Source organism: Microcebus murinus, chromosome 2, assembly GCF_040939455.1.
Source record: "Microcebus murinus isolate Inina chromosome 2, M.murinus_Inina_mat1.0, whole genome shotgun sequence".
In the NCBI taxonomy this organism is placed as follows: Eukaryota; Metazoa; Chordata; class Mammalia; order Primates; family Cheirogaleidae; genus Microcebus; species Microcebus murinus.
Window position 1 is genome coordinate 61,767,617 of NC_134105.1, and position 23,691 is coordinate 61,791,307.

The window sequence follows — 23,691 nt, forward strand, 5'->3', positions numbered from 1 at the left end:
TCCCAGCTACCTGGGAGGCTGAGGCAGGAGGATTGGTTGAGCTCAGGAGATTGAAGTTGCTGTGAGCTGGGCTGATGCCACAGCACCCTAGCCTGGGCAACAGAGTGAGACTCTGTCTCAAAAAAAAAAGAAAAGAAAAAAAAATTAAAGAAGAGTTTCCCCAAGAAATTCTAATTATTATTATTAAGATGTTCACACCTTATGTTAACTAATTCATCATCATAAAAAAACCAGTAAAATACTATCTGCCTCATTTACAAAAATGCCATCAAGGCTCTTCATACTTTTTTGTTCTACTACAAGCAAACTTTTCTAGAGCAAAAACATCCCAATTTGGATGTGCACCAGAATCACCTAATACATCTGTCTAAAGTACATCTTACAAAAATGTGCACATATAGTATCTATGTATATACTTGTGTAGAAGTGGGAAAGACCCAAATAGTCTGCATTTAAAACCCCCAAATGATTGTGAGCCAGTCCACATCTGATTCATCTTTTTTACTTCCCCATGGTTGCATTTAAGACCTTAATAAATAATGAATTCCCATAACTATCTCCTTCAACTATGCTTCACAACCTTCCACCAATACTAACATCATGCCTGCAAGTAATGCTACCCAAATATAAGGTAGTTCTGAAAATCTGTCACTGCATATTTAATTAGGTTACTTTTATAGCTGGAAAATCTTTTTAATGTTTTATGTATCTATTATATCACAAAACCTATAATTCAGACTAAAAATTGTACATTTTCCTGTGGTATACCTGAATTAATGTTATTTAATGGGGTCTACACTGTAAGTTAAAAGTTTAAAGTATACTCACACCAATCTTTTCTTCTATAAGTTGCCGAGCATAGTCTATTTGCTGTGGAGTGCCACGAATTGTAAATAACTTCATATTAGGATCTGCATTAGGTGGAGGATTTCTCTGAAGTTCTATTCTTGCACCAGACTGTTGGCTTATGCTTTTTATGGTTTCACCTCCTAAAACCAAAAGACAGTAATTTCTCTAAAGGCTCCAAGGATGTAAGAGAAGCTATTCAGAAGAAAATGGTCACAATTAAAGAGGCCACTGGCTGAGTGCAGTGGCTCATGCCTGTAATCCCAGCACTTTGGGAGGCCGAGGCAGGAGGATTGCTTGAGCCCAGGAGTTCGAGACCAGCCTGGGCAACATAGCAAGACCCCATCTCTACAAAAAAGAAAAAAAAATTAGCCAGGCATAGTATTGCACGTCTATAGTCCTAGCTACTTAGGAGGCTGAAATGGGAGGATCCCTTGAGCCCAGGAGTTTGAGGTTGCAGTGAGCTACGGTGATACCACTGCATTCCACCCTGGTCATGACAGAGGAATACCCTCTCTCTAAAAAAATATAAATAAATAAATGTGCCACTAAAAAAAATTTTGGCTAGTATCCTATTCAACAATATTCTATTAGGGTTTTCCGTTTAATATTCCATACTTTAAATCAAATTATACAAAATATTTCATGCTTTTCTTAAAAATACATTTACTTAGTATGCTTATATATAATCTTAATGTGGATTATAATTTACCAAAATATTAGCTTTAAATAAATTGCTTTTAAAAGCAATGTAAATCTTGCTTTTACTTTTGTTTAAAAAGAAAAAAAAAAGCAATGTAAAGATAAACCAACATGTTCAAATTTTAATAAATATGAAGGAAAAAGCAAAATGAACAAAGAAAAATACTCAAACCAGTTTCTGGGTCAAAAGAAGTTTCCTTACACTAATAATTAACTGTTGGTCCTTTTTCTCTAGAAGTCAGTGAGATTCAAATCCTGCTCTTTTTATGTGTTAAACATTAAGATAATTTAAAATACATTGCCTTTTCCTATTATTAATCCAGTTTTCCCAGTTGGCACAATGAAATTAAATTCCTGTAGTCCACCAGGTGGTCCCATATTCCAGTTGCCTTGACCTCTACCTCTTCCTCGACCACCAGGTCCAGGTCCACCAGGATTACCAGCCTAAGGAGAGGAAAAGAAAGACAAGCAGAAAAGTCAGAACAGAAACAAACCTTTCTTTCCATGGTAAAATTATTGTGACTATTTGTGAGCCAGAAATTTAGAGATGACTTGGCCTAAACAATCATCAGTTAACAGCTATGATTTTTTCTCTCTCTCTCTAAGTCCTAGGCTCAAGTGATCATCCTGCCTCAGCCTCCTGAGTTAGCTAAGACTACAAGTGCTATAGGTGTGTGCCACCATGCAAAACTAAATAAAAATTTTTTAAAGAGATGATGAGGTCTTGCTATGTTGTCCAGGCTGGTCTCAAACTCCTAGTCTCAAGCAATCCTCCTACCTCAGCTTCTCAAGTAACTGCGATGTTATAGGTCTGAGTCACCTCAGCCAGCTCCTGCTACTATTTATTTTTTTATACTGGGGTGAATACGGTAGTGCATTTATATAGCACTTCTTCCTACTCACCTTAAAGCAATTTTACTTTTTTAGCCATTAAAGCATTATTAAGCAGACTATTACATAAAAATATAAGGGGTGGGAGGAGAATTTTCAGATTAGATGAAAGAAAACACTTTCTCATGAAAATGTTAAATTTTTTTTATCAAACCTGAACACTTCGAAGAAGGTCTGTAATAATTTCTGCAGCATGTTGGCAACGGTCTGGAGGTCCTGTTATTTGTGCTATTCTATCAGGTGTTGTTCCATCATCTTCAAAACAAAGAAAGAAATGGGGTGAATTAAATAATAAATGTATATGGGTTAATTCAATAATAATAATTCCCACCACACTTAGAAGATTAACAGACATACTCACCTGGCTTAAACTGAATTCGAACACCAGCATCATTTTGTATTTTTTTGATCATCTCTCCATTTCTTCCTATTACAATACCAACAGCAAACCTTGGAATCGGAACCTTATGTAAAGAAGACTAAGTATTAGGAAAGCTATTTCCTCAAAGTTAATTTGCATCAAATCACAAAAGTATTAATATATACAATGCTATATTTATTTCAAAAGAGCAACAAGATACAACATATACAATTCTGTATTCTAGGAGAAAAGAACTATGTTAGAGAAGGCTATCCAATACAAAATAGGAAAACCACTATAATTTTACTTATAGATTAGTATACAACCATTTCTGAATGATTTTTACTTACATCTATCCCTTCATTTCCTCCTATTCTTGACCCATACTCATTTCGAACTTCTCTGAAACCACCTTGATCACGAATTAACTCTAACACCATTTCCTTGGCTTGCTAAAGTAGAAAAAGTTAGCTAATTTAGAAAGCATGTCTCAAAACATTTTAACTATTCATGCACGTTTTGCTCAATCTCGTCCAACCCAAACTCCTTTATAAAGTAGAAAATTAAGTTTACTTGAACTTTATATGGGTCTCCTGTAATCCTAAGAGGTTTATCAGCGCCAGTGTTCTGAGGTCCATCTTGAATCATAACCATTTTAACTCCAGCCCGCTCCTGTTATAATCAGAGAAATCATATTTATTAACAAAAGAGTGGAAGAAAACTGACCTCAAAACAGACAAAAAGTAATCAGTTATAAATATAACAATACCTGAAGTTGTTTAATAGTCTCTCCTCCCTTTCCAATAACTAATCCTGCCTTGCTAGCTGGAATCATGATTTCTTGAACTGCATTTCCTGGTCCATCACCATGATGGAAGCCAGGAGCTGGTCTTCCTTTTTCAACAATCTGGTCCAGTAGCCGTTTTGCTGATCTGTTTAACAAATTAATATTAAAAAAATAAGGGGTAGCACACTCAAGCTTTTCCAAATAGAGAAATATAAAATAATATAACCAAGTACTCCTATCCCAATTCAAGATTGGGTACCTTAAAGCTAATACTCATTTATTTATTTGTTTGATTGAGTTTCTCTTTCTCCCCTCAGCTATAGTTCAGTGGTGTCATTATAGCTTACTGCAATCTCAAACTCCTGAGCTCAAGCCATCCTCTCGCTTTAGCAGATCTGAAGTAGCTGAGACAGGCATGTACCACCATGTCAGGATAATTTTTCTAATTTTTGTAGAGATAGGGTCTTGCTCTTGCTCAGGCTGGTCTCAAACTTGTGACCTCAAGCAATCCTCCCGCCTCAGCCTCCCAGAGAGCTAGGATTACAGAGGCATGAGCTGCTGCACCTGGCCTTGTTTTTTTTATTGATGGGGTCTTCATGGCCCAGGCTAGAGTATGTATAATGGCCTGATGAAAGTTCATTGCTACAGCCTCAAAATCCTGGGCTCAAGCGCTTCTTCCTGCCTCGGCTTCCCAAGTAGCTAGGATTACAGGTGTGCACCAACACTCCTAACTAATTTTTAAATTTTTTGTAGAGATGGTATCTTGCTATGTTGCCCAGGCTGGTCTCAATCTCCTGGCCTCAAGTGAACCTCCCAGCTTGGCCTCCCAAAGTGCTGGGATTACAGGTGTGAGCTACCTAGCCTGGCTGCTAACAATGGCTTTGCTGTTAACTAAAATGAAAACAAAACAAAACCAAAAATTAGGAGGCAAAGATTGTGACTATGCAATAAACTTTCTAGGTATACAATTTTAATTTTTGAGAACCATACAAATTTCTAAGGAATATTATAAAGTTATCTCAGAACTAAGCTAATTCCTCCAAGAATTAAATGTTAAAGCACCATATTGCTCACTCAAATGTTAATATTTATTCATTCAACAAATACTTAAATATCAACTAAGTGATCTTCTAGGTAATGGGGTTAGAGGACTAAAGAAAATAAAGTTTCTGCTAGAATGATTAACTTCATTAAATTAAGTAAAAACAGAATTTCAATAAATAACATGTCATTTGGTAAGTACTATAAAGAAAATCAAAGCAAGATAAGGACAGAATACACATGCATGCATTTGTGAGAGGGAATACTATTCAATACAAAACCAATATGGGGGGGCCTTACTAATAGAGATAATACCTGAAAGAAGTGGGGGAGTGACTATGTAATATCTGAGAAAAAAATGTTACAGAAGAAACAAGAAGCGCAAAGAACTCAAAAAAAGCATGCATGGTGTGCTGAAAGACTACAGGAGGTTAGAAAAGAGTTGATGGAAGAATGGTAAAAAATGAAGTGAGAAAGGTAGCAGATAGGCTAGGCCATGGAAAGACATTAACTTTTACACTAAATGTGGAGGCATTATAGGATTTTGAGCAAAGTAGTGATATGAACTGATTTACATTTTAAAAGGGTCACTATGGCTAGACTACTACAAGAATAGACTACTGTGGGACAAGGGTAAAAAGAATGAAAACATGTTGCAATAATACAAGCAAATGGTGTCATGGTATAGAAGGTGGCAAGAAGAGGCTGGATTGTGAATAAATTATGGAAAAAATGACCAAGAGTTGCTTATGGATAAATGGTGCATGAGAGAAAGATAAAACATTAAAACAGATTTGCCCATTCAGAGAGATGAGGATAAATAAGTTGAATAAAAGAGTAGCTCGGGGATAAGGCAGAAGTCAAAGATTCTGTTTTGATGATCAAAGTTGTAGATGTCTAACAGACATTTAAGTGGAGATACTGAATGAGCAGCAAACATATGAATCTGTAACTTAGGGGAAAGATTACGGCTGAAAATAAAAATTCAAGAGTATATAAAACTCATGGTATATAAAGCCATATATTAAATTCAGCTTAATAGATTGAATGAAATCATCTGATAGATATGTGTCAACATACCATACCAGGACTGAATTTTGGAGCACTCTCATAATGAGAGACCAGAAGTTAAAGCAGAATAGCCAAGACTGAGAAAGAGCAGCCAGTCACATAGGTATCCCAAAGACAAATAAATCAAGTGTTTTAAGGAGGCAGTGGTTCACTGTCACACTGCTGACAGGCTGAACGACATGACATTCATTTTCTAATAAGAGAAATTTCAATGAAAAGGTTGAAAATAAAAGCCTAACTGACATGGAGTTCAAGAGAAAAAACAGGCAGATGATATGGCAAGTACAGCCACCTTATCAAAGGAAATTTATTGTAAAATAGAGCAGAGAAATAAAATCTGGGGTTCAGGGATGGGTTTTGTTCAGATAAGATTTTGAAGCATGTTGGTATGCTGCTATAAATTATCTAGAAAAGAAGGGAAAATAATTCAAGAGAAAGCTCAATTGCAGGGACATGACCTTCAGCAGGAAGGAAGGGCTGGCCTTAGGCACATGAACACAAAGGAAATATCTGAGTACTATGGGTATAGGAAACAAATGAAGGCTCAGAGATTTAGTGGTAGTGAAAGGTAGAACTGTTTCTTATTTGCTTCTATTATCTCAAATAAGCTTAAGTGGGAGAGAGGGGGTTAGATGCTGAAGATTTGGAGGAGGGGGGCATATAGTACTAACAAGCCTTGGCACAGAATGAATGGAACCTAGAGAAATGAAGGCAACACAAAAGTTCACTTGAGCTTAATTGTTTTGAGTTTTAGTGACAGTTAATGTGATCATGCATTTTTCTCCAGGCTACTACATTCGGCTTCTCAAGTAGAGACTGGAGTAGATATAAAGATGGTTTAAATTATTTTCTGTGTCCAATGGTACAAATGATGAACCTGAATTAAGAAAGGTATGGGGCATGAACTTTGGAGTTACTAGACTTTCAAAGGAAGTGGGCAGGGAGATGATGGTGTTAAAGAGAGCAGTAATGAAGAACAAAGACAAAGTTCATATTACTATAAGAAGACTTTTCAGATTTTCATACTTACTGCACAGATTCAGGTGTTCCAGTTAACATACAGGACCTTTCTGGAAGGCCACCACTGTCTAAAATTAAAAAAAAAAAAAGGGAAAGAAAATTTTAGGTCAAAAGATTAATAGGTAGCATCATTATCACTAGAAACCTAAAAAAATACTAGTTTTGTAGTCACTTTGAAAATACCAAGAGAATAATGTTACCAGGAGCTATCTGTATTTTGCATCCAGATTCCTGTTGTATGCGTGAGATCTGTTCACCTCCTCTGCCAATTACTAGTAAAAATTAAAAAAAAAATTATTTGCTGAAAGATTATAAAGTATGCTTTATATTTTCAAAACTTTAAAAAAAAAATCAGGTTACTTACTAAAGCCAACCATTCCATCTGGAACTTTGTATTCTTCTGTCATTACAGACCTGCTAAGAATAACAGAAACTAACATTTTCCTTCAAAGCTAACTTATTTACATATAAAAGGTAAACTACTAATGAAAATGGAAGTCTAATGTCTCCTAATGGCTTAAACTAAGGTTCTAAGTACACATTCATGGCAAAATTATGGCTCTTATTAGGTAAACTAAGAATCTTAATTAAGATGATACACATCAAGTCAGGAAGGAATGGTAAATGGAACAGTCTGAAGACATGAACCGCAAAGGAGTTAGAGTTCAGAGAATATCATCTTAATAGTTATACTAATTACTCCAGTTCTTCTAAAATGTCCCACCTATCCTTCCAAATTACAAATGTATCTCACTCAAAAAAGAAAAATGATTGTTATGTTATCTTCCAATGTGAAAGGAAATAAACTACATATATATACAAAAAATTATGCAGACACAGATTCACTAAACACTAACTTGGTTCTGTCTACAAATATAGCTCAACTAAAACCTGCAAAGTACTTTTTGAAAAGCTTTTGACTATACCTTTGCTGCTGATGCATTGGTGGTAACTGTGTTCCAAAAGCTACCAAAAGAAATAAAAATGAAAATTCAAAATTCTGGTTTACTTATATATTTAACAGCACAATCACATCAAGCATTCTAAGTCTCTCCCTGATGCACAGACAACACCTTGAAGAGAGTAAAATTTTACACAGAATACCTAAGTCAGCATTGAGAGAAGTAAAAAAGCCAGTGAAAGAGCAGACATTGTATTAGCAACAGCATAGCACAGAAATTCTTTCTTTTTCAAGAGGTACAAACATAGTTTAAGAATGTTATAGTTAAATAAATAAATAACTCAGCAACCAATCTTTATTTATACTTGGCCATAACTAAAGTGAGAGATCGTAAAATAGGAGCAAAAGGTATATATTTACAAAGAAATTCAGGCTGGACATTCAAAAGAATATGATCAACTAACTTCAAAGATATCCATCAAAAATAAGAACAAAACCTTAATGTTAAAATTCAGTTACTTTTTAACCCAGTTTAAAATAAATACTTACAGTCATTTTGAGGAGCAACTTTCTTAGCATCCGGTTGATCTGCAAAATTAAGAGTCTTTTAATTTTTTGCCAAAAAAAATCCCACAAAGCTTCTCCCCTCCCAAGCAAGAATAAATATCAATATAAGCATTCATTGAAATATCTTAGGATCTGGTTTATCATTGTTACCAAACCTCAACCCAAACTCAGTAATCTATAAGAAAAACTATATTTCTTTCATTCTTTTGTTTTAAAAAAATGCACAGACATTTAAAATAATTCGCTTTGTTACCAAATCACTAATCTTAATGTATGCTAAGCACTTTAAAATGATACAAGACAATATTTAGGTCCAGTACTATTACATGTTAAAGGCTAATGATGCTTCCATTGCAGGAACTGAAGATTGGGGGGGGGAACTATCAAAATATGAAAATATATCAAAAGTAGAATGTATCTGACAGTGACCACAAAGCTATGACCAAAAAAAAAAAAAAATCCCAAAACAAAACCCCACATTACAAGGCAATCTCAATCTAAACTGTTCTTTATTTCTAAACAAACATTTCATGGCATAAAACTTCAACAGCAAAATTCAAAGCAACTACATGACTACCTTCATCTAAATCCATTGCACAGATGAATACAAGTCATATCTTGGAATAGACAACCTATAGCTGAAAGTACTACATTCTCCTCCCCCCTTCAAACTTAAATGATTAAACATAAGAATGTTGTGCAGCAAAAATTCAGACACATATTCCAAGAAATATTTGTGTCCATTTAAGAATCCACTGGTTTATTTCATGTTTACATACTAAACACAGGTAATAAATAAAAATTCCTGCCTTTAAAAGGAGAGGGCATTCCCTCCCAGTGTGTTGTACTGCTCGTACTTGTCCAAGAGCCATCTACACATAAAATAAAAAGAATACATTACACACAACATCTGAAGCATCATTAGCTCATTTTTTTTTTGTATATTGAAAACCTCACCATAAATACAAAAGACACTTAAATAAAAGGAAACTAAGTACTCCTGGGTCAACAGCTACAAATATATTCTAAAGGCTCAGTGAGACTTTTCCTTTAGAAAAATAAGGGCCAAAAGAAAATGTATCAAAATTCATACATCAAACCTAAACAAAAAACATGCGCAGACTTCTAAGTTCAGAAGCTTCAACAATTATGTTTTTAAAAAAATATAAAGCACTATAAATCCACTGTTTTAATCCACATGTTTAAAGTTAAACCTGAAACACAATGTACTAAAACAAAACAAATAACAAAAAATGATATAACCTGCAACACACTATAGCACACTATACCAACTGCCACCTTTAAAGTAAAATCTGAAACAGCAAAAAAAAAAAAAAAAAAAAAAAGAAAACATAGCATATAAAGATTCATTTATATATGGGAAAAAACAGTGAAGTATCTCCTAAACAATTTATATTTTGGGTTTTTTCCCCAATATTATTAACAAAATGTCTGTGCAAATTGTCAATCTGGTATAATACTAAGAAAAGGAAAATAGGCTGTTTTCTAAAAAGACAAAAGTTTCTGGTTGATTCAAATTTTACCTACCTTGTCTAGGCCTCTTTTTTCCCCTCTTCTGAGGCTAATATAAACTGCACAGTTTTAAAAAACCTTATAATGAAAGTATTATCTCAATAAAATAACATTTGAAAAACACTGAAAATCACTTCAACTAAACACTGTATAAAACAAAATACTTATGGCTATAACTTACCTCCATCTTCTAACGGTCTTTTTTGTCCCCCATAACCATAGTCATTTGAATTCAGTGATGTCCCAGCATCACCTCCAATTTTTGCTGCAATCTTAAACCAAAAACACACTATCATTAAGGACAGCAAGACAAACTACTATGTGTTATTCATTACTAAATTTCCTCCTTTATTTTGTAATACATATATATGCTAAATATTCAGTAAGAAAACTCACTTGACAAATTTAAATTACAGTTCAATTTATTATTACCATTATACTTCAAGGGAGTTAACAAATAATCAACACCTGGAATTTTCTGATAGATGCCCATAAGAACCAACAAAGAAGTAATTAATTAGGAATCTTAAGGAGAGACCAAACAGCTTTAAAGAAAATCTGGATCTCAATTCTATCAGAAGGCAGATTTCTTGCCATGGCTCTCTCCTATGACACTTGAAAAGATGTGCATGGGTATAGAGAATATGAACACTTTGTGGGACTCTAATAAGGTAGTCACTAGGTGTATGTGGTTACTGAGTACGTGAAATGTGGCTAGCCTGAGCTGACATGTGCTTTTTTTTTTTTTTTTTTTTGAGACAGTCTCACTTTGTTGCCTAGCCTAGAGTTGAGTGCCATGGTGTCAGCCTAGCTCTCAGCAACCTCAAACTCCTAGGCTCAAGCAATCCTCCTGCCTCAGCCTCCCAAGTAGCTGGGACTACAGGCATGCGCCACCATGCCTGGCTAATTTTATTTATATATATATATATTAATTGGCCAATTAATTTCTATTTATAGTAGAGATGGGGTCTCACTCTTGCTCAGGCTGGTTTCGAACTCCTGACCTTGAGCAATCCACCCACCTCGGCCTCCCAGAGTGCTAGGATTATAGGCGTGAGCCACCGTGTCAGGCCTGACGTGTGCTTTAAGTGTGAAATATGTACTCAATATTGAAAATTTGGGACATAAAGAATGTAAAGCATCTCAAAAATGTTTATACTAAACACATGTCAAAAGAGTAATATTTTGGATATGTTGGGTTAGACAAAACATGTGGCTTGTATCATATTTCTATTGGACAATGCTGTTCAAATTACACATGTAGGAGAGCCTGGAAAGCTCTAGTCTAAGAAAGCCTCAGCTACAGAACCATAATTCTATTAAAGTCACTTCTCTCTTAGAAGATTTTTAACTTTTAGAATGGGGCAAATAATTGCTTGCATTAGACTAAACAAATGCTATATGAGAAATACCAGCTATAAGTCACAAGTAAGGCACAGCCAGTGAATATTTATTGCATTTTTCTATGATAAGAGAAATGGAACTAATATTGCTTAGTGTCAGCAATGGGCCAAACTCCACACTGTGTTTTATATTCATTACTGAAGATGTTGTGATGGGCTCATGAGCATTCATTATATCATTCTTTCTACTGAGTATACCTGAAATTTTCCATGATAAAAAACTTAAAGGGCCAGGCAAGGCAGCTCATGCCTGTAATCCCAGCACTCTGGGAGGCTGAGGCGGGAGAATGGCTCAAGGTCAGGAGTTCGAAACCAGCCTAAGCAAGAACGAGACCCCATCTCTACTAAAAATATAAAGAAAGTAATTGGCCAACCAAAAGAATATATACAGAAAAAATTAGCCGAGCATGGTGGCGCATGCCTGTAGTCCCAGCTACTCAGGAGGCTGAGGCAGTAGGATCACTTAAGTCCAAGAGTTTGAGGTTGCTGTGAGCTAGGCAGACCCCACAACACTCTAGTCTGGGCAACAGAGTGAGACTCTTGACTCAAAAAAACAAAACAAAAAAACCCCAAAAAACTTAAAGGCAACCAAATTTTTGGTGACTAAAATTCCCCAAAGAGATCCTGATGTGCATAATCCAACTGCTTCGAGCTTTTTTTTTTTTAGACAGTCTTACTTTATTGCCCTGGCTAGAGTGCTGTGGCGTCAGCCTAGCTCACAGTAACCTCAAACTCCTGGGCTCAAGCAATCCTGCCCCAGCCTCCCTGAGTAACTGGGACTACAGGAATGCGCCACCTTGTCCTGCTAATTTTTTCTGTATATTTTTAGCTATACAATTAACTTCTTTCTATTTTTGGTAGAGATGGCGTCTCACTCTTTGCTCAGGCTGGTCTCGAACTCAAGAGCTCAAACGATCCTGCCTCGGCCTCCCAGAGTGCTAGGATTACAGGCGTGAGCCACCTCGCCCAGCCCTCAAGCTTTTTAACAATCAGAAAACTGGAGAAGAGTATACGCAAGGACTTGAGTCATAAATCCAATATGGATCCCTTAAGTCTAATATTTATGAGTACTCATACACTATTAATAACTATACTTCCTAGATTTCCTCTTCTTAATCTGTAAATGCAAACACTACAAAGTGTATTAGGATCAAGTATTAAAATGCTTGATAAAAAAAGGCATACAACTTGATTTTCCTGATTCTCTACAGCTTTGGTGAATCTACCTTCTTTAATCATCTTTCACTCTCTCAATTAAAAGCTTCATTTTGTCTTTGCAGTCTAATTCAAATCTTTTTTTTTTTTTTTTTGAGACAGAGTTTCACTCTGTTGTCCGGGCTACAGTGCCATGGTGTTAGCCTAGCTCACAGCAACCTCAAATTCCTGGGCTCAAGGGATCCTTCTGCCTCAGCCTCCTGAGTAGCTGGGAACACAGGTATGCACCACCATGCCCAGCTAATTTTTTCATATTTTTAGTAGAGATGGGGTCTCGCTCTTGCTCAGGCTGGTTTTGAACTCCTGACTTTGAGCTATTCTCCCGCCTCAGCCTCCCTGAGTGTTGGGATTACAGGTGTGAGCCACCGCATCTGGCCCAAATCTTATTTCTTAAAGTTTTCCTAATCATACTTGAAAACACTGCATTTTCACCCTTAGGTCTTAAAGCACTTAGCATTTAAATTGTTCCCCTAGAATTTAAATACACTACCCTATTTGACAGACACTGGTATTAGAAAGTATTTCAGACCAGAGAAAATGGTACTACCAATTACATTTTAGGCTGTGAATACTTTCTACAGTTAGTTTTTACAGACACTCTTGAGTTTGCAAAGCAGCACTTCTTAAATAAACCCCAAGGTACTTCTACAAAGAGAAGACACTTAAAATATTTCCTTATTCATTGACTAGGTCAAAAACTATCCAAAGAAAAATGAAAGTTGATATCTAGGTTCACTCAAAAGAACCAGTTACATCTCAAAAATTGAGGATCAATACAAGGACATTAAAGAAGAGTTTTTGTGGCTACAAGCTCCTGTAGTCCCAGCTACTTTCAGGCTGGTGGCTAGGGTTTCAGACCAGCCAAGATAACAAGATTGCAACATTTTTTTTTTGAGACAGTCTCACTCTGTTGGCCAGGCTACAATGCCATGGCATCAGCCTAGCTCACAGCAACCTCAACTCCTGGGCTCAAGCGATCCTCCTGCCTCAGCCTCCCAAGTAGCTTGGCCTACAGGTATGCACCACCATACCTGGCTAATTTTTTCTATTTTTTAGTAGAGACTGGGGTGGGGGGTTGGGGGTGTGTGTGTCTTGTTCTTGCTCAGGCTTGTTTTGAACTCCTGACCTTAAGTGATCCTCCCTCCCGCCTTAGTCTCCCAGAGTGTTAGGATTGCAGGCATGAGCCACCACACAGAGCCTGACCCCAACTCTTAAAACACTACCACCACCACCACAGATATATATGATCACCAATTTTCCAAGAGCAATAGAAAACACACCCTTTCCAGGTCACTACAAGGAGGATTAAGAAAAACAATAATTCCTAAAAACCAAGCTACACCTCTATCCAAATCTTATCAGACATATATTAAGTGTGGGCAACTTCCTTATTTGATTTCAATTTACGAAACAATTCAAGCTTTCCATCTGGACCTTGCTCTATTTCTTGAATAAGTATTTTTTCCTGCTTTCATTGTTTTAGCATTTTTCACCTCCATTGACCACTCCTAGAATCCAGAAATTTTGGAATTGAAAAGAAACTTAGGAGATACAATAATACTCCTTTTTCTGAGGCTTTTCATGGTATCAGTTACCCATGGCACAGCACAATAAGATATTCAGAGAGAAAGCACATCAGCCCTCACTCACATAACTTTTATTACAGTATATTATTGTTCTATTTCATTATTATTAATACTGTGCCTAATTTATAACTTACATTTTAGCATATGTATGTATAGTAAAAAACACAGTACCGTGTATATATACATGGTTTGGTACTGTATGTGTATGGGTCTTGTAAAGTATCCCCCTTGGATAAGGTGGGGGTATTATGGCTTACTGAATTATCTTATGAGAATTAGCTTTAAAAAAAAAAAAACTCTCTAAAATCAGGTGATATGACTAACTACAATTGTCTCTTGGTATCCATGGAAGACTGATTTCCACGATCCATGCAGATATACCAAAATCTGCAGATGCTCAAGTCCGGTTTCATGGAAGACAATTTTTCCACGGACTGAGTCTGGGGGGGGAGGTGGTATGGAGTTCAGGTGGTGATATCTTAACAGGGCACTGGACTGGTACTGGGCCATGGCCCAGAGGATGGGGACCACTGCAGCTTTACCTCATTAAAAACATTTATTGATACAAAATCAGTAAATATTGAGTACCTACTACGGACAAAGTCCAGATGGAATTAGTTCCCATACAATAGAAATGTGGAGAGGTACAGACACTAGATATATTACTATACCACCATTTATTTATCACAATCAAGCCTTGCTATACTGTCACAATTTTTTTTTTAAAGTCATGTTCAAATGCTAGTTTTCACTGAAGAGACTTATGGTAATAAAAACCCAACAGCTCTATTTTATATTTTCATTTCACCAAATAACATACTGCAGCGTGAATCAATTTTACAATTATGACAGAAGAGATTTCAAGTATAATTGAGTATGTAATGCCTAATTTCATAGTTATCTGGAGGGGAAGGAATGAGGGTTAATAGTCTTGCTTAGCTTGTAAATCTACCACTAGTCTCAGTCTCTGATTGACTACTTTCATATAATCTCGAGGAAAAAAAAGTAAATATATTTTAATTTTCCAATGTTCTAAAGACAGAACTTATCAGTATGATTGCCAAAGACTTAAAGAATCCCAATCCCATTCTCTGGAGTTACAGCTTAAAATACGCAAAAATAAATTTCTAAAGTGTACTGGTTGGAAACCCTACACTAGAGAAGCAATCTGGTGTCCCTTTGCTGGATGCAGCTCAGAGCATTAAAAAATCTGGAAATTTCACATAAAAATAGGCTATCAGGATTCTCTAGGGAAAAAAAAGAAGATTGAGCAACTTGGTTTAAATTATCAGATGGCAACAACCAGCTATAGTAAGCACTACTGGCATTTATTAGGTAAGGGCCAGGGATCATAACCACTTGCCCTGTTTTACTGGGTAACAAAGAACTGTCCAGCTAAAAATACCAACAGCATCCCCACTGGTACAGCTCTTGAAGCTCCTTGAGAGCAAGAAGCTGTTCTTATACCTCTTCATAGCATAGTACTCTGGACAAAGAAAAGAAACTTAAGGTTAGATGGGGATTTTGGAAATGCAATTCAATGTCCTCTTAATAAACAGATAACGAAAAAGTAGTTCAGATATTAACCTAACTTGTTCCTTTAGTAACTACCCTTCTGTACATTCTGCACTTACATAATTAAACAAGCAACTACAATTAATATTTAGAGACATTCTCAAATGGGCAATTCCACTCAAAAGCTAAACTTGTAATCTCAAATTTAAGATCAATTCTGTAAGAGATAATCAAATCATTACACAAAGACATTAGTACAGATGATCTACTGGCATATAACTAATTCCACAGTTTGAGGACAATTTCTCCATTTAAAAAAGTCTAAAGCAGGAAATTATGGTTTAGTTCAATAATGAAGTCCAATTTTAAAGTACAGCAACCGCAGGTCATTTTGGATCCATCTATACTTTTTCTCATCTTGTTTTCTACCCTCTTTATCCTACCAATACTATCCTCCACTGATTCCATTCTAGGGTTGTCATTCCAAAAATCCCCATACCTCTGCACATGTTGCTTCTTTTCCATACTGGTCACACTCTCACTCTTTCTTTAATGTCTTGCTCAAGTGTCACCCCTTTACTCAGGCAGTTGGGCACCCTCCTCCCTGGTGTCCTGAACAAGTGCCTGACTCATAGACAAGTAGAAACTCTAGTTATCAGAACAAGCCTATGAATTAACTGTCCATATTGTGTGTCTCTTTCCTCATTAATCAAAGCATTAATCAGATAATCATGTTCATTTGGCATTTGGTTCCTTGACTATCACAGCTTCCTAGAAAGCAGGACTCCAATTCACACATTTAAAATAATCTCCAGTATCTACTACACCATGTGACACAAATTAGTTCAATGTGCTGGTTGAATAAAATAGTTCAGGTAAGTCTTCCAATCCAATCTAATAGAGCCTGCTAAGAGTTTCTGTCAGAGTTATATAAATATTTCAGCTGCTATTCTAAACATGTTCAGAATTTTAAAAAATACATGGGAAAAACCGTATTAATGATGACCCTATTTTGACTAATCCTAATATTTTTGGTTATAAACAAGTACAGGTACATCTGTATAATGCGTTCAGGTTGGAAAAATAAGAGTGATGTATTATATTGCCACAGATTTTATGAATTTTGATTGACTCAATAATCCTTTAATCATTATTGGAGGATAAAAACTTGAAGTGAACTTCTACTGCAATCAAAACATATCACAAAACTGGTTTCTAATAACCATTTCCTTATCTATTCTAAAATGCCTAGAACCTAGCACAACATGCGCTAGTGTCATAACCAGAATAAGAGTCTTTTGCTTACATAAAAGTCGGTATCATCACACATTTTTATAAATATATTAGGAGACTATATAAAAAGTTCGAATTAAGAAACCTTTAATTTTCCTGGAGTACATGCACTATTTTTCTTTTAAACAGGTTTCACCTGGGAAATAAGTGCCTTCAGGGCAAATGTGTGCACCTACGTAATACAAAGAGGTCGGGTCAGTTTACGACTCTGAACAGAGAGGCAGATTCAAATAGAAACCTCGGGTATAATGGGCCTGAAGCCATTTTGAAAAATAAGGGGGAAGGACTTGTAGAACAGACTGACACCTAAATCCCGCCCAGAGGAAGGCTGCTTAAGTCTCTTCCTTGCAGTGGTGTGAAGGTGAATGAGATCGAAAGCTGCTTTAATTGCGAGGGAGAACTCAAATGAGCTGGAAGCAGTGAAGACTAATAAATCCTTTTCCTTACTATGGCCACAGCAGACAGACCCTAGTCCTTCCCCAAACTCATTACCAGAACTTTCCGTATTACTGAGTAAAACTAAGCGCGCTTTACGTGGAAAAGAATATTCATTCTGAGAAAAAGAAGCTAAACTAACTCCTTGGAGAAACGCGAGTGCCGCAGAAGTAGGAGAAAGACTTAAGGCCATCTTTGCGTAGCACGCGTTGGGTTTCTAAGTAGCTTAGACTGTAAGAACACAAAGCTGGGCTCTGGTCTCCAGTCAGTATTACCAACAGGGATACGTTGGCCTCCTTCTATTTCAGTCCGGAAGGGTAGCCCTTTCCTCTTCCTCACGCGCGAAGGGGTAGCGGCCTACTCAGCCAGCGGCCAATTACCGTGAGCTTTCGGGATCCCGCCGCGCGGTCCAGACTTACCTGCCGGGCTCTCTGCAGCGCATCTTTGAAAGCATCGTTTACTCCTCCACCACCACCGCCACCACCACCACCACCAGCTGAGCCAGAAGAGGGTGGAGGCACTGTTGAATAGTCTGCCATGGCTACACTACAGTAGCCACTGCCGTTTTTCCACAGAGAACTGCTCTCAGCTAACAGCTAAGAAAGAAAGAAAATGGCGGCCGCCGAAGCTCTATCACATTCTTGCGCGACCATCGTGCCGTAAAGGGGCGGGGACTAAAAGACGGAGATCTCGCGATATTTCTGAGGCAACGCGCTGGTGCGGGGGTGGGGCTGAGACACGAAAAGCTGAGAGCTATCGTGAGAATTGAGTTTCAGATTTCGCGAGAATGGGGTTTGTTTTGGCGCCTCCTCTCCGCGCGTTCTTGGGGTGAGGCCGAGTAATTGTTCTTTCGGGGTGATGGGTGAGACTGGTGCTACGGCCGCGGTTGGGGTTGGGTTCTAGAAATCCTGAAGAAAAAAAGTTTCTTACCAGTCGCCGCCTCAGGGAGGTGTTGTGGTAGAATTTTCCGCCGGGGGTCATTCTGTGTGTCCGTGGGGATGGGCGTGACGACGACGGGCGTGACGTTGACGCAACAGTGTCTCGAGAGCGCTTCCGCCCTGTGGGCGCCTGGAGGAGCGCGCCGAGGACAGCGCGCGATTATGCACCTGAAAACGTCTTCCTGGCCTAGTGGGAACCCAGCATGATTTTCAGGGTAGTAAAGTGTCCCTGTATTTACTTCTAGACTGTCAGATTTTTGAGTATTATCGTAAGTGGGGATGAATTCAGGCTGGAAGCTTTTTAGTTCTAGAGCTGATTTTTAAATTTTTGTTTAAAATAATGTTGATCAGGCAGTGACAGTATGACTGCCCTTTCCTTTATCTTTTAAAAACGTGCTCGTTCCTAAAATTCTGTGGTAGCCAGACTCAATAACCTATTATTGTACGTGTCTGTGACCATTTTTAGTGAGGTCCTTATAATTAAGAATAGCATCTGTTTCTTGACTAGAATTGACTGTGGCTTCTTAGAAGTAGTTTTTCCCAGCTCCAACCTGTGAGTAGTCAGTCGAATCTAAAGTTCTGAATCGTCAAAGCGGGGCTAGATTTTTTTTTTTTTTTGGTATTTTCTGTGATCTACTTCAGTTACCAGGTAATCTCATATTTCTTCAGACTTTTCCGAACATACTGTGGCATGTAATTTACTGTGTTAATACTAGTAGTTCCAGGAATCATTATAGTACTTTAGAAGTCATATTCTGTTTATCACTGTGTGTATCACAGTGATTTCCCCCCCAAATTCTTTCTATTTAAATAACAAAGAATGAGGTTAAATGAACTTTCCCAACGTTGTGGCATTTTGACCTCTTTGTATTAGGTCTAAGAAACACATTTCCTGTTGCTCCTCATAGAGTAATTGAGAGAAAAATGTGTGCTGCAGTCTTGCTGGTAACCTAACACTGTCCAGTTGCTCAAGCCCCAAAATAAGTTAGTTAACAGTTATATGCACATAGATGCACATGGACCATCATTTTTTTCTAATCAGCTTTTCCTATCGTCTTATCCAAATAGCTCTGATCACCTTTTTCAGTGTTCATATCTATCCCTTTGAATTTTGGTGGAATTTTCATTGAAAAAGCAGTAAATGTATTGGACTGAATACAGATTTAATCGCAGCAGTGCATAGAAAAACTGTAAAAGGAGTGTTGGGTGGTATTGCTACATAGAAATTTTCCAATTCTATCTTGAGAATGTTTTGGTTTTTTTCATACTTTTAAAATTAGACACATATGCTAATTAGACCTTTTGATCAACTTAATTTTACCAGAGTGATATAATTTACTCTCAAAACAAACTTTATTTCATGTATACTACAGTTTATTTTAGTTGTCACTAAATATTGAAAATAAGTAAAGACCTCCATTTCTGATTTTTTTTTTTTTTTGTAGATTCTTTGGAAGTATGGGTATTCTAGAATGGGAACCAATTGGAATCAGTGTAGATCAGGATTTCTCAACTTCAGCACTATTGACATTTTGGACCAGATAATTCTTTGTTTTGCAGTACAACTACGCATTATAGTATGTTTAAGATAGCAGCATCCTTGGACTCTACCACAGATGCCAGTACCAATCCTCCCACTCTTCTACCCACTGCTAGATGTGACAACCAAAAATGTCTTCAGACCTTGCCCTGGGGCCTTGGGGAGCAAAATCACCCCTTATTGAGAACCACCACTCAGCCTTAATTCCTGTCCCTGCCTCTTCCTTGTATCTAGCAGAAAGACCTATTGACCATACTGCCTATATATACTTTAAATATATTCTAAATTCCATTACTTTTCACCTCCTCTAGTTCCCATCCTAGTTCTAGTTACCATTACCTTACTCATGGATTGTTACAGTACCATTCCTATTGATTTCTCTGATTCTACCCTTACATCTCTACAATTTACTTTTTTTTTTGAGACAGAGTCTCGCTTTGTTGCCCAGGCTAGAGTGAGTGCCATGGCCATCAGCCTAGCTCACAGCAATCTCAAACTCCTGGGCTCAAGCAATCCTACTGCCTCAGCCTCCCAAGTAGCTGGGACTACAGGCATGCACCACAGTGCCCAGCTAATTTTTTCTGTGTATATTAGTTGGCCAATTAATTTCTTTCTATTTATAGTAGAGACAGGGTCTCGTTCTTGCTCAGGCTGGGTTCCGAACTCCTGACCTCAAGCAATCCGCCTGCCTTGGCCTCCCAGAGTGCTAGGATTACAGGCGTGAGCCACTGTGCCCGGCCTACAATTTCCATTTGAAAAAATTCTGAAATTTTGTACAGAAAAATGTATATATGTAACAGTTCAAAAGTAACAGGTACTGATGTTCCCACTCTCCAGGAATATTTTCCAAGGAATAGACCATTATCAGTACTTTTGAAGCTCAGATACAGTACCTGTATCTGATTGTATTACAGTGCAGTCTTCATATAGCAGCTTGATAATTTTTTTAAAATATAAATTAGATCATCATTTTTAAAAATATAAATTAGATCATCTCACTTATACTGCACTTTAGATCCTATCCTAGAGTGGCCTTAGGGCTCCACACATTAAGGCTGCTGTCTCTAAATGCTCCTCCCTCTAATTCCACTCTAGGTAATTGGCCACGTTGCTGTCCAAGATCTTTCCTGCTTCTGAGACTTTACACTTGTATTTGCCTCTGTCTTGTACACTCTTAAAGGCCTTCATCTGCATGATTTGTCCTTATTCAGGCCTCACTTCAGATGTTACCTTTCTTAGACCACTCTTGATTACTGTGGTTATGCTATTCTGCAGTTTATTTCATTACCATGTTCTCTTTATAGCATTTATCCAAAATTATCTATGTTCCATTTGTTTACTTATTGTGTCTCCCATTATTAGAATGTAAACTTCTAATGAGCAGGGACCCTCTCTGTTTCCACTATTGAACAGTGCCTAATACGGAGTCTTGACACACCAGATATTTGTTGAATGAATGAGTATTGAAAAATAATGTACTGCTATGGTTTAGTTGGTTTTTTGACCTTGGGCAAATGGCTGAGTCTGTGTCTCAGATTTCTCATCCACATAATGACCATAACCTGCCTTGTCATCCTCAAAGGAGATATCTGCATTCTTCAGAAATCATAAAGTACTATGCAAATTGGCAATTCATCTTGTGGTACTTCATGATAAAAGGATAATCAATATATTCCACTTCTGTAAATTTTTTGTATTAAACAGCTATGTTCAAATCTTGGTTTTGGTAAAACTTGGGATCCTATAAAAACAACCAAATTGTGGGAAAACTGTAGCCAGTGACTTTCTTAGGCGAAATATGTGATCTGAGCTCATTTAATCTTCTCAAAGCCATTTGTACTTTGCTGGTTACTATAGCTAATTTTCTTATAACTGATGAAAGCAGACTTTTGGTGACTAAATTTATTCCTCTTTGTAATATAAATCCTCTTAAAAGTGAATATGTCATAGCTAATAGTCTAAATTTTATTGTGTCTTGAGAGGTAAATTATATCTTATAGTCACACTCTTATTACAGAAATTGTAGAATCAATTATTAGAACTTGGATAATTGTTTACAACTAATTGATCACAACCAGTTACAGATTCCTTTGTTCCTTCTCCACTCCCACTGCTCCACTTGACCAGTCTTAAAAAAAAAAAAAAGAACTTGGACAATTGCCTAAAAAAATAAAATTTAATTCCTTTAATATTAAAAAATTAACTTCTGATAGATATCCTATATTTCATCCTCAGGATGAAGCAAAAGTCAGTGTTTTGGGGCTTATAAAAGTCTAGTAAGGACCAGGTATAATGGCTTATGCCTGTAATCCTACTACTTTGGGACACCAAGGCAGGAGACTCCCTTGAGGCCAGGTGTTCAAGACCAGCGTGGGCAACATAGACTGTCAAAAAATAGAAAAATTAGCCGGGCATGGTGGCGCACATGTATAGTCCCAGCTGCTTGGTAGGCTGAGGTATGAGGATTGCTTGAGCCTGGGAGTTTGAGGTTGCAGTGTGCTGTAATGGCACCACTGCACTCCAGCCTAGGTGACAGAGCAAGACCCTTTCTCTTTTTTTTAAAAAAAGAAGTCTAGTAGGGAGCATCTAGATTTGCCAAATGACAGAATGAAAAGATTAATAAAGGGCCGGGCAAGGTGGCTCACGCCTGTAATCCTAGCACTCTGGGAGGCCAAGGCAGGAGGATCATTTTAGCTCAGGAGTTCAAAACCACCCTGAGCAATAGCAAGACCCTGTCTCTACTAAAATAGAAAGAAATTAATTGGCCAACTAATAATATATAGAAAAAATTAGCCAGGCACAGTGTCACATGCCTGTAGTCCCAGCTACTTGGGAGGCTGAGGCAGAAGGATTGCTTGAGCCCAGGAGTTTGAGGTTGCTGTGAGCTAGGCTGATGCCATAGCACTCTAGCCTGGGCAACAGAGTGAAACGTGAGAGTCTGACTCAAAAAAAAAAAAAAGATTAATAAACATAATTAAAGGTAGATTGTGAAAGATACTGGTAGGATTCTTCCTTTTACCTTACGATTTACTGGTTATCAAATTAACAGTGATTCTTTCTTAGCGTAACTTTTCATTGTTGGAGTTACTAAATCTGTGAAATAGTGACAGTTTCTTATTTGTAGCTAATGGAGAAAAATAGACCATTATGTGGTGTTTTGTTTTTTGGATACAGGGTCTTGCTCTGTTGCCCAGGCTAGAATGCAGTGACGTCATCATAGCTTACTGAAGCCTCAAATTCCTGAGCTCAAGTGATCCTGCTTCGGCCTCCTGAGTAGCTGGGACTACAGGTGCGCAACACCATTCCTGGCTAATTTTTCCATTTTTTGTAGAGACAGGGTCTTGCTCTTGCTCAGACTGGTTTTGAACTCCTGGCCTCAAGCAATCTTCCCATTTTGGACTCCCAACCGTTAGGACTTTTTCAACAGGCATTTTAGAGTGGCAAAATTGTATGTTCTTTTCCTCACTTTATACTCATCACTTGCCTCCTAATAATTCCTAGCCAGAAGTCCTTATAACTTTAAGCTGTGTTCTGTCATTTAAACCAGGTCTGTGTTTTTCCAGTGCACAATCATAACAGATACAGGTTAGATAGGAGGGAAGCAGCAACTTCAAATGAAAGTGATGGTCCAGGATGTTGTTAGGATATTTGATTATTAGGTGAGTGATTGGTCTTAATGACTTTTACCTCCCTTCTTCAATTGAGTTTCTAGAATTCTGTTTCAGACTAAGGTACAAGTGGAACGAGGAGATATTTGCATTTTAAAGGACAAAGTTGTTAATACAAATGTAACTTTGGAACATTGTAAAAAATAACAGTTTGACCAGTGTCTAAAACTTGAAGCAGCCCAATGTAGTGGAAAAGACTGAACTTGGTTCCAGAGGATCTAGATTCAAGTGTGACCCGTGTGCCCTTTGGTAAGTCTCAATTCTCTTTTTCACCAGCATACCAAAAGAGGGCAATTTATTCTGTTACTGAAAAGTAGCCAATCATTAAAAGATAATAAAAATTTTTGTGTTTTACAGTGTTTTTTGTTTCCATTTCAG

At 37.3% G+C, this 23,691-nt stretch overlaps 2 protein-coding genes across 23 annotated transcripts in view; one reads left to right on the forward strand and one right to left on the reverse strand.

Annotated features, from left to right (window-relative positions):
- FUBP1 (far upstream element binding protein 1) overlaps positions 1-17,830 on the reverse strand; it is a 39,002-nt gene extending 21,172 nt beyond the window's left edge. For 5 of the 14 annotated variants that reach the window (XR_012916023.1, XR_012916020.1, XR_012916021.1 and 2 more), the window contains exons 1-15: positions 17,587-17,830; positions 9,902-9,992; positions 8,997-9,059; positions 8,170-8,208; positions 7,646-7,685; positions 7,084-7,136; positions 6,920-6,991; positions 6,730-6,787; positions 3,570-3,732; positions 3,374-3,472; positions 3,151-3,252; positions 2,801-2,903; positions 2,594-2,694; positions 1,851-1,992; positions 829-989 (exon numbers count right to left, since the gene is read on the reverse strand). Coding sequence is in view for 10 of the 14 variants with exons in the window: in XM_020282492.2 (XP_020138081.2) it covers positions 829-989; positions 1,851-1,992; positions 2,594-2,694; positions 2,801-2,903; positions 3,151-3,252; positions 3,374-3,472; positions 3,570-3,732; positions 6,730-6,787; positions 6,920-6,991; positions 7,084-7,136; positions 7,646-7,685; positions 8,170-8,208; positions 8,997-9,059; positions 9,902-9,992; positions 17,587-17,706 (1,407 nt within the window). In the remaining 4 variants the exon portion in view is untranslated. The remainder of the gene's footprint in view (positions 1-828; positions 990-1,850; positions 1,993-2,593; positions 2,695-2,800; positions 2,904-3,150; positions 3,253-3,373; positions 3,473-3,569; positions 3,733-6,729; positions 6,788-6,919; positions 6,992-7,083; positions 7,137-7,645; positions 7,686-8,169; positions 8,209-8,996; positions 9,060-9,901; positions 9,993-17,586) is intronic. The other 9 variants (XM_075999514.1, XM_075999496.1, XM_020282500.2 and 6 more) reach the window with 7 other exon arrangements.
- Positions 17,831-17,877: 47 nt separating this feature from the next.
- Positions 17,878-23,691, forward strand: part of DNAJB4 (DnaJ heat shock protein family (Hsp40) member B4) — a 42,982-nt gene continuing 37,168 nt past the window's right edge. For 2 of the 9 annotated variants that reach the window (XM_012787460.3, XM_012787505.3), the window contains exon 1: positions 18,335-18,754. The gene's annotated coding sequence lies outside the window, so the exon portion shown is untranslated. The other 7 variants (XM_020282539.2, XM_020282538.2, XM_012787470.3 and 4 more) reach the window with 7 other exon arrangements.